This window comes from Mastomys coucha, unplaced genomic scaffold (assembly GCF_008632895.1).
Source record: "Mastomys coucha isolate ucsf_1 unplaced genomic scaffold, UCSF_Mcou_1 pScaffold14, whole genome shotgun sequence".
Lineage (NCBI taxonomy): Eukaryota > Metazoa > Chordata > Mammalia > Rodentia > Muridae > Mastomys > Mastomys coucha.
Genome location: NW_022196896.1, coordinates 84734551 through 84745801, shown reverse-complemented (window position 1 = coordinate 84745801; position 11251 = coordinate 84734551). Strand labels below are relative to the sequence as shown.

The following is an 11251-nucleotide window of genomic DNA, read 5'->3' as shown; positions in this document are numbered from 1 at the left end:
CAACAATGCGGAGGCAGGAGGCTGACTTTCCTTGAAGTTTTCGCCTCAAATACCGCCATCACGCAAGTATGCGTGGCAGTCCTGGTACTCACTCTGTAGACCAGGCTTGCCTGGAACTCAGAAATCCACCTGCCTCTGCTTCCCAAGTGTTGGGATTAAAGGCATGTGCCAGCATTGCCCAGCTGGTCTCTTCTTAATCACCACTAATTTCTTAGCTCCAGCTAACCAGCATCAATTGTCCCAGTAGTCCCTTTTATTTTTCACTCTAAAGCCAGAGCCACATGGCCAAAGCTGCTGGGTTCTGCTGCCTGCTGGGGCTGGAACATGCCCCCCCCCCCCCCCCCCCCCCCCCCCCCCCCCCGTTCTATTACCAGCTTTCTGTTTTCCAACTCCCTTACTGCCTTTGTTTGGCTTTCCTGGAACCTGCATGCCTGCCACCATGCCTAGATTTAAGCTTTTTTTCACCTAGAACCTGCTTTATCCCAGGCTAGACTTGAACTTAGAGATCTGCTTGCCTTAGTCTCCTGGGATTAAAGGCATGTACTACCTTGATTGGGTCTAAGCTTTTTATAGCATAGCCACTATGCCTCAAGATCTCCACGCCAAGATTCAGATCAGAAACGTGTATCTCCTAGACTCAAAATCTGGATCACAGGTGAGCCCTCCAATTCTGGATTGTAGTTCATTCCAGATATATAGTCACGTTGACAACCCGGAATAGCTATTACAATTTGTTTTTTGGTTTTTGTTTTTAGGGGGCTAGAGAAATGGTTAAAAGCATTTGCTCTTGCAGAGGATCTAGGTTTCATGAGGCTCATATCCATCTGTAAATCCAGTTCCAAGGGATCTGACCCTCCCTTTCTGGCCTCCTTGGGCAACAAGCATCCATTGGTGTGTGTATATGTATGTTGAGGTCTTCCAACTACCCCCTGCATAGCTGTAGTCATTTTGTTCCACCCCCTCCAGCCCTCCAGCAATTTCATACTGTTGCTGTAATGTGCCTGCCAGTCATTGACACAGAAAATAACTTGACTCAAAGCAAAATCATGCTGATCACATATATTGTTATGTTCTTTATGAGGTTTGTTAAGACATTCCACAAAGCTTTATGTAGGACCCATCAAATTATAAGTCAACATGAGCTGTTACATCTAAAATGCCTTGAGTTAAAAGAGCTAACCACCAGGCAGCACTTCCTGCACCTGGGTATGAATTCACTGTGCTTTTGTGTTTGTTTTTCCTTTATAAACTGTCCCCGAGAAATGTTTGTAGTCGTGGCTCAGCTCTCGAAATCTGAGCTGCAGCCCTGATCGATCAGAATTAGGGTGTCCATTCAATAACCCATCCCTATCTGACTGAGATCAGTGTTTGTGTGGTTTGTGGAGTGACTCCTGGACCCCAACATATACATGCAGGCAAAATATTCATACATATACATTTAAAATTTTAAAAGTGGATCTTTAAAAAATACTTTATTTTTTGTGTAGTTTTTTAAAGATTTATTTATTTATTTTATGTGTATGAGTACACTGTAGCTATACAGATGGCTGTGAGCCAATCATGTGGCTGCTTCGGCCCCGCTCGCTCCAGCCTAATACTCTGTAGCTGTCTTCAGACGCACCAGAAGAGGGCGTCAGATCTCATCACGGATGGTTGTAAGCAACCATGTGGTTGTGGGATCCGAACTCAGGACCTTCAGAAGAGCAGTCAGTGCTCTTACCTGCTGAGCCATCTCGCCAGCCCCTTTGTTGTGTATTTTTGATATTGGTTCTCTCTTTCCACTATGTGCTTCCCGGAGATGGAACTCAGGTAGGCTTTGGTGGCATTGTGTCCTCCTCACCTGGTAAGCCAACTCTGGCACCCTCCTCTTCCCCTGCTTTTAGTTCTGGGCTGGAATTTGCTAGATAGACCACACTGAACTTGGGCTCAGAGATACCCTTTTCTCTGCTCCTTCATGCTGGGATGTGGCACCATGCCCTGGTCTGGTATAACTCTTCAGGGTGGAGGGAATAGGCCTGGAGAGTTGACTCAGCGGTTAAGAGCACTGACTGCTCTTCCAGAGGTCCTGAGTTCAATTCCCAGCAACCACATGATGGCTTACAACCACCTGTAATGGGATCTGATGCTGTCTTCTGGGTGTATCTGAAGACAGCTACAGTGTACTCATATAAAAATAAATAAATCTTAAAAAAAAAGGGTGGAGGGATTGGAGGCAAAGGAGTTGCAGAGCTGATACTGACCCAGGGAAATAGGAGGTCCGGTGATGAGTGAGGGGGGTCCAACCTCAAAGCCTTCAAGAGTACTTACTAATCTGTCTACTTACACTATTCGGCTCCTGTTCCCCCATCTCTTCCATTTCTAACATTTTAACGTCAGTGCATGGCATACCCACCCACCAAAAACTAGTTTATGACAGGTCACAGAACCGTAGTCAGTGATACTTTGTTGGTGTAACTTAACCAACAAAGATACTTTGTTGGTGTAGTTTAAAAGGTTGCAATCAGTCGGGCGGTGGTGGCGCACGCCTTTAATCCCTTTAATCTGGGAGGCAGAGGCAAGCGGATTTCTGAGTTCGAGGCCAGCCTGGTCTACAGAGTGAGTTCCAGGACAGCCAGGGAAATACAGAGAAACCCTGTCTCGAAAAACCAAAAAGAAAAAAAAAAAGGTTGCAATCAGAAGGGAAGAGAAAAGGAGAGAGGGAGAGAGCGAGAGAGGGAGAGCGAGCGTGGATGATACTATTACTGTAACCTGTAGTGTCTAAGAATCCTTCAGAAGCCCTATCAACAGCCAGCGCCCAGGCGTTCCCCCGCCCTTCCCCTTCCAGCTGAGCAGCTGGCCCGCGCCTGCGCACTCAGGACCGGCGTAGGTCCCGCCCATATACGTCACCAGTTTTCCCGGAGAAGAAGCTGGCGTTGCGTCTTTCCGCACCATTTTGCACCGGGAGGTCGTCGCTGTCGCAGTCAGACTTCTCACCGTCGCCTTGCAAGCTTTGTCTTCAGGGTTGGAGTCTCAGAGGGAAGGTAAGACGCAGCGTCTGCCGGGGCACTTCCTCATATCCCGGCACTGCCCCGCGGTCCCCTCGTACCCCGCTGCGGCTCTTCACGGCGGAGCCCCGCCAAGGGGACCTGTGCCCCGGCTGCAGAGCTCTGGCCGCCAGCTTCTGCGTAGGTGGGGACGCCGCCCGCAGGCTCCGCGTCCTGGGGAGGACGGGAGGGAGGACGGGCGGGCCGGCTGCAAGCGCTGGGCGGCCGTAGCCGCCGGACCTAAGATGGCGGTGGGAGGAGGCCGCGCTCGTCCTTGGAATGGCGGCGCCAGGGCGCGGCCTTCGCTTGGACCCGATCAGCGCTGGTGTTAAACTCGGTGGCGGCGCAGCGCAGCGCGGTTTGTGGTGCTGATCTACTTTCGATTTGAAGCGAAAGGGCTTGATCTTGTTAGCGTTGAGCGCAGCGGGGACAGCTTCACAGCAGGCTGTCACGTCGGTTCTGAGTAGAAACCGCCTTCGACGAAGAAGGGAATCTCAGAGGCAGTCGATACGAAGCGAAATTGAGCATATTGGAAATAGGAGGCAAGCCGGGACGGGGCTTGCCAGAGCGAGGAACAAGTGATTTTGTTTTTTTTCAAAGATTTATTACAAATTAGTACAATGCAGCTGTCTACAGACGCTCCGGAAGAGGGCGTCCGATCTCATTACGGGTGGTTGTGAGCCACCATGTGGCTGCTGGGAGCGGAACTCAGGACCTTTGGAGGAACTGTCGGTCCCCTTACCCGCTGAGCCATCTCGCCAGCCGAAGGAACAAGTGATTTTTAAGAATTTAGTTGCCGGGCGGTGGTTGCGCAGCACTCGCAGCCCTTGGGAGGCAGAGGCAGGCGGATTTCTGAGTTCGAGGCCAGCCTGGTCTACAGAGTGAGTTCCAGGACAGCCAGGGCTATACAGAGAAACCCTGTCTCGAAAAACAAAATAAAACAAAAAAAAAAAAGAGAGAAGGGTTTAGTTACGTTTCTGTAACAACAATAAAATTCAAGACGGCCAGGCTGTGCTGCCGCATGCCTTAATCCCCTTGAGCTTTTCTCAAAAAGAAAAGAAAAAGAAAATTTCCTTTGTAAACAAAGTTGTAAAGAAGCAGTTGTTTACCTTTAGGAAACAGGAGGGGAACACCCTAAGATTATATACGTCACTTCCGCTCTCAGCAAACAGCTTTCTTTTCATCATCCTGGCCTGTCCTGTAAAGTAGGTTGGCTTTATTGGTGGTGCCTGAACTTTGCTGACTCAAAAAAAATAAATAAATAAATAAATAAATAAAATTTTTTCCCCGAAACAGGGTTTTTCTGTGTAGCCCTGGCTGTCCTGAACTCACTCTGTAGACCAGGCTGGCCTGGAACACAGAAATCCACCTGCCTCTGCCTCCCAAGTGCTGGGATTAAAGGCGTGTGCCGCCACTGACCGGCCAAAAACTTCTTAATTAGAGTCACTTGTGGTTATGTTGGATGGAGATTTGGTTTGGGTGGAAATTGGATCTCATGAACCTGTAATTTGAACTTCTGAAAGGGCTATCATACATTTTGCTTAAGTTATATAGAAACCTTTTTTATTTCATATGAATTTGGACATGGTGAAAACAAGGTAAAAAAAAAATCTGTGAATAAAGTTCACATTGCAGAATTTGAGGCAATGTAATTTCAGACAGTTGGCTACAATTTTAGAACTTTGACTTAAAACAAAAGGTTAATACTGGTTAATGCATTTAATCCTGGTTCTCCAGAGGCAAGAGTCAGGTAGCTCTTTGAATTCAAGGACAGCTTGGTTCATATAGTTAGAGCTACATAGTTAGAGCTACATAGTGAGACTGTCTGGGAAGGGGAAAAGATGAAAACTAATGGGAATTTGTAAAGAAAGCTTTTACTACTGAACATCACAGAAATGCAGTTTAACTGGTAAAATTTGTCTTTTGTAGATGAGACATTCAAAGAGAACTTACTGTCCTGACTGGGATGAGAGAGATTGGGATTATGGAACATGGAGAAGCAGCAGCAGTCATAAAAGAAAGAAGAGATCACATAGTGGTGTTCGTGAGCATAAGCGCTGCAAATACGATCACTCCAAAACAACAGACAGGTAAGAAAGGCAGTTATGGGCTGGGAAGGTGTCTTAGCTGTACTGAAAGCTCTGGCAGAGGGCAGTCTGGTTCCCAGCACTTCAGACTCTTCCACTGTAACCTGTAACTCAGCTCCAGAGGACCTGATGACCTGTTCTGGCACTCTTACACACACACAGTTAAAAGTTCATCTTTACAAGGCACATAAAGTACTACAATATAAAAGTAGATTTTTGGCCTGGGAATGTTGCTCAGATAGAGATTTTTTTTTTTTTTAGTGTGCATAAAATCCTCGGGGCATTTGATATAATGATATAATTGGCATTACTTAACTGCATCATCTGGAGATTTGTTCAGTGGTAAAATACCTAACTTGGACAAAGACGTTGAGTTCAGTTCCCTACACTTCAATTTTTTGGTGTAGCTGTAAAACAAACTTTTTTTCTCCTCTAGCTATTATCTGGAAAGCAGATCCATAAATGAGAAAGCTTATCATAGTCGACGCTACGTTGATGAGTACAGGAATGACTACATGGGCTACGAGCCAGGGTATCCCTATGGAGAACCTGGAAGCAGATACCAGAATCATAGCAGCAAGTCCTCTGGTAGAAGTGGAAGAAGCAGTTACAAAAGTAAACATAGGGGTTACCACCACACTTCACGTCGACGTTCACATGGGGTATGAGCACCTTTTAAACATTTTTGAGTTTTTATTTCCCGTGGAGAACAGGAAGCAGTTTTGTGTTTGAGAAAATTTCAAGATAAAAGTCATCACAACTCTGCCTGGCAGGAGTGTTCTCTTAGTATTTATGCAGTGCATATTAGTTCTGTCTGTAATAATAGGAAAGATTGTCTTAGTGCTATTTCAAGAAATACTTTGATAACTTGTCAGTTTATTCCAAAGAATTAGGTATTTTTGTGTTAGGGTTAGTTATGACTTATTAACGTGTTTAAATTTTTTTCCTCACTAAGCTACAGATTTGAAATTAGTGTTTTCATGTATTAATATGGAGATCTATCAGATAACATCTTAAGTGCTATATATAGTGTTATATACCAATTTTTTTTTCCTTCCCAAATTAGGGCTATCATTTTATTTACTGTTTTAATATTTATTTTCTTGGTTAGTTAAACCAAATCTTAATTTGGCTACAGGGTACTAAAGTAAACTACATCCTACAGTTTTGTTGTAAGTTAGGACACTATGTTTCAGTGAATGCCACAGATAAGATTTTGTTTTTTAAGAAGAAAAGCAAATGTGTTTATGTTTTGTTGCCTTACCACTTTGAGTATCTTATCTGAAAATCTGTTCCTTGCCATGTTTTTCTCCTGTTAACATAAACTATGTGCCCTGTGAATTTCTGGGGACTGAATTTGAAATTGCTCCTGCCAACCGTTTGTGGCCTGGCGTGTATCTGAATGCCTGAATATCTCCCCGCTGAATGAATTTCGTATTCTGCCCTGAATTCACTCGGGTATATTGATTGGCTGGATGATCTTGGTGCTGGTGCCGCCTACTTGACGTTTCCAGAAGAGTCACCGAAGGAAAAGATCGAGGAGTGTAGAGGATGATGAGGAGGGTCACCTGATCTGTCAGAGTGGAGACGTACTAAGTGCAAGATGTATAGAATATTTTTCAACACTTATTAACTTTTCAGATAACATAATCTATATATTTATATAGATTAAAGTTTCAGGGATTTGGAAATCTTTTTCTTTCTGTTTGTTTGTTTGCCCTTTCATTTCCTTTGGTGGGGGGGATTATCTTTGCTTTCTTTGGAGTTTTAATATTAAACAAACTCCAGAGCAGTAAATGAAGTTAATGAAATTAGTCTGAGAATGAAAGTAGACCTAAGAATAGTATGGTTTTTGGATGGTGTTGGCTGATAAGTAATTAATGATAAGGAAATTTGCAGCATCACCTAGAATAATCTGCATTGATAATACTTTTAAGTACATTGTTCTCATTTCCTGTTATAAATAATATTTATTCCTCTTTTTTAGATGAAATTGTTGATACTTTAGGTGAAGGTGCTTTTGGAAAAGTGGTGGAGTGCATCGATCATAAAGTGTAAGTCTCTCTGTCTCTAACTCCTTCCTCTCTCTCCCCCCACCCCCTTCCTTTTTGGCTTTTCAAAACAGTTTCTCTGTAACATACCTGCCTGTCTTGAAATTCACTTTGTAGACCAGGCTGGCCTAGTGCTCAGATTCCCCTGCCTCTGCTTCTAGAATGCTTTGGAATGTCTTTGAGACGGGGTCTAACTTTACAGACCTGGAGAGATCTCCTTGCCTCTTTCTTGAGTGCGGAGATCAAAGATATGCACTATCACACCTGGCCTCTTGTATTATTTTAAACAAAATGAACTAAATAGTATGTTCTGCTTCCTTGCTGGAGAAGGGATGGACATTTCTTGAGTTTTAATTCCTAGTACCAATGAGTGTGAGGAGACTCATTTTCTTTAGATGAGTTGTGATGACAGAGCTGGGTGTCACAGGTGTTATTATTCATGTTCATTAAGCTTCATTAGTACTTTTCACACCATTCGACCCAAGTTGGTGATCAGACCCAGGGATTCAACATGTTAATGATAGTGATTTTTATTTTTAATTGTGTATGCACTCATTTGCCAAGAATGTGTCCGTGCAAGTGGATGTGAGTTAGGCTGCCTGGTACAGGTGCTGGGAATTGAATTCTGGAATTCTGTAAGACTAGTGTTAAGGTTTTTTTTTTTCCTTTGTACCTTTATTTTTTTATCCTTCGGAATAAATGAAACTTTCTTTTGTGACTTCCTGAGAACCCACCAGTGGCATGAGAACTTTTTTTTTTTTTAAGATTTATTTATTTTATGTGTATGAGTACACTGTAGCTGTGCAGATGGTGTGAGCCTTCATGTGGTTGTTGGGAATTACATTTAGGATCTCTGCTTATTCCAGTGTGCCCAGCTGTCTACAGCACCAGAAGAGGGTGTCAGATCTCATTACGGGTGGTTGTGAGCCACCATGTGGTTGCTGGGATTTGAACCGAAGACCTTCGAAGAGCAGTCAGTGCTCTTATCCACTGAGCCATCTTGCCAGCCTGGCATGAGAACTTTTAATACAGCTTAAAGTCCAGGCCTTTAGACTAAGCTTTGTTTAGTCTCCAGATGCTCTCTAAGATGGACTATTCTAGCACTTGACCTGCCAGCTGGCTATCTATTTACCTCCCTACTCTGTTCCCTTCAGTGTCCTCTTTAATTCTGCTTTTGAATCTCAAACCTCTCTCACCTGTCTGCCTTGGTACTTCTTGACCCAGCTATTAGCTGTCATCAGGGAGACAGCATGTGATACTTCTCTTAGATTGCCTTTAGGCAGGTAAGGAAGGACAAATGTTACAAAATAGAAAACCTGGTGATGAGCCATAGCAATGAAAGTTCCAAAATTCTGCCAGCATTGAGCTCTGTGCCAGTATGGTTGAAAAATATAGACACCTTTAATACTATAAAACTTGTATGTGTTTAGTTCTGGGAATAGGCCATGGAGCCTTTTTCATCTAAAGCAACCACTTTGATACTTTGATCAGCTATACATTTTCTGGCCCAAGAATAGCAAAACTTTCTAAATGAGTTAAGTTGAGACCTAGCACGAACTTTTCTGGTAACCTCTAACAAAGATTTGAGATAGCTTTGTTTTGTTTTGTTTTTTTCCAAGACAGGGTTTCTCTGTGTAGCCTTGGCTGTCCTGGAACTCAGTTGTAGACCAGGCTGGTCTCGAACTCAGAAGTCTGCCTGCCTCTGCCTCCCAAGTGCTGGGATTAAAAGCGTGCGCCACCACTTGAAATAGTATTTGACAGTGATAGGCAATATAGGAAACAGACTGCATTTGAGTCTTAGAAAACAGATTGATATTGTGTTTTTTATCTTAACATTGTTGTATTAACTTAATCTAGAAAATATATTCTTTAGTTGAAGGGACAAAGGATAACTCATGATTAAAGGTTGTTATTTAGTGGTGTGGGGTCTTTTGTTGTTGGGTTTGTTTGGTTTTGGAGACAGGGCCTCTGTAGTTACCCTGGAACTCACTGTGTAGACCAGGCTGGCTCTGAATTTAGGCATCCTTTTGGTTCTGCTTCCCGAGTGTTTGGGGTTTAAGGCATGTCATTACAACACCTAGGATCATCATCTTTTGTGTGGGCATCAGATCCTCTGTAACTGGTGCCACTGACAGTTGCGAGCTGCTAGATTATCTATCGCCTTTAAAACTTAAGTTTATTCTCTTTAACAGGGGAGGTAGACGTGTAGCAGTAAAAATAGTTAAAAGTGTGGATAGATACTGTGAAGCTGCTCAGTCGGAAATACAAGTTTTGGAACACTTAAATACAACAGACCCCCATAGTAATTTGTAAGTATCAAATTAAAACTTGAAATGGTTTCAGAGAGATTTGAATTGTAAGCCCTATTATTAATGGTTTTTTTATGTGTTTCTAGCCGTTGTGTCCAGATGTTGGAATGGTTTGAGCATCGAGGTCACATTTGCATTGTGTTTGAACTTCTGGGTCTTAGTACTTATGATTTCATTAAGGAAAACAGTTTTCTGCCGTTTCGAATGGATCATATCAGGAAGATGGCATATCAAATATGCAAATCTGTAAACTGTAAGTTCTTGACATTTCTTCTAAAATCTGAGTTTGAGACTAATGTCAGACTAGTTTGAATCTTTTAAAAAGAGAATCTGATCCCTAGACTCTAGCTCAGTGACAGAAATGAGGCCTTTTTGTTCTATCCCCATCACTACCGAAGACTACAAGATGAGATCTACTGTGGGATTTAAAAGCCTGGCCTGAGAGTGTATACAAACAAGATGGGGGCAGGAGGGGGGGATGCTGGTTAAAAGATAACAAGCTTGTTAAGAATGGTTTGAAAGGTCAGGCAGTGGTGGTGGACGCCCCTGCCTCTGCCTCCCAAGTGCTGGGATTAAAGGCGTGTGCCACCACTGCCTGGCTCAAGAAGCTTTTTAATCTTAGTTTGAGGTCATCTTTTTGTTTTATCTCAAAACAAAAGATAAAGGTATATATATGAGTACACTGTAGCTGACACACCAGAAGAGGCCATCGGATCCCATTACAGATGGTTGTGAGCCACTACATGGTTGCTGGGAATTGAACTCAGGACCTCTGGAAGAGCAGTCACTGTTTTTAACTACTGAGCCATTTCTCCAGCCCCAAACCTGTTTCTTTTGTTTGTTTGTTTTTCAAGACAGGGTTTCTCTGTATATCCCTGGCTATCCTGGAACTCACTCTATAGACCAGGCTGGCCGCGATCTCAGCAATCCGCCTGCCTCTGCCTCCCAAGTGCTAGGATTAAAGGCATGCGCCATCACCGCCCAGCTTAAACCATAGTTTCTTAAGACAGTCCCCTACCCCCTGGAACAAGATGTAAACCATAAATTCCCTGTTGCCATTGTCTTTATTGGCAGCCCTCTGACTGACCTTTTTCTTCTAAGTACTAGGATTACTGATGGGAGCCATAGTTCTTAGATACTTTCTTGTTACTGAGAAACATAGTCTCATCATTGTGCAGTCCAGGGCAATCTTGTACTGTGTCCTAGTTCTAATATTGTAGTGCTGGCACTACTTGAGCATTACTAGAGTTGGCAATGATAGTGTTTCAGTTCCTAGTGATTTGAGATAGTCTGTCTCAGATAGCCTTAGATCTCAGTATCCTGCCCTAGTATCAACTACCTGAATGATACGGATAGAATTTTGTATGGATGGAAATCATTCATCATCAGACATAGATCCTCACACTTTTTCTGGGGATTTTTTTTTCTTTTTCTTTTTCTTTTTTTTTTTTTTTTTTTCTTGCTTTATCCATTTATTTCCTCTGGTGAGTTCTTTTTTTTTTAAAGATTTATTTATTATATGTAAGTACACCGTAGCTGTCTTCAGACACACCAGAAGAGGGCGTCAGATCTCATTACGGGTGGTTGTGAGCCACCATGTGGTTGCTGGGATCCGAACTCAGGACCTGTGGAAGAGCAGTCAGTGTTCTTATCTGCTGATCCATCTCACCAGCCCAGGAATTCTTTACTGGACTAAGATTATTGATTACTTTTTAGTAATCAATATTTATAGGAAGACACCATAGGTTGTTTTTTTTTTTTTTTTTTTTTTTTTTTTTTTT

At 43.1% G+C, this 11251-nt stretch overlaps 1 protein-coding gene across 2 annotated transcripts in view; it reads left to right on the top strand.

Annotated features, from left to right (window-relative positions):
- Window positions 1-2866: 2866 nt before the first annotated feature.
- Clk1 (CDC like kinase 1) overlaps window positions 2867-11251 on the top strand; it is an 11658-nt gene continuing 3273 nt past the window's right edge. Inside the window, exons 1-7 of one of the 2 annotated variants that reach the window (XM_031367560.1) lie at window positions 2867-3020; window positions 4953-5113; window positions 5547-5772; window positions 6625-6715; window positions 7098-7164; window positions 9354-9470; window positions 9557-9723. In XM_031367560.1, coding sequence (XP_031223420.1) covers window positions 4953-5113; window positions 5547-5772; window positions 6625-6715; window positions 7098-7164; window positions 9354-9470; window positions 9557-9723 — 829 coding nt within the window. In that variant the 5' untranslated portion in view covers window positions 2867-3020. Of the gene's footprint in view, window positions 3021-4952; window positions 5114-5546; window positions 5773-6624; window positions 6716-7097; window positions 7165-9353; window positions 9471-9556; window positions 9724-11251 lie in introns of those variants that run through there. The other variant, XM_031367561.1, reaches the window with a different exon arrangement.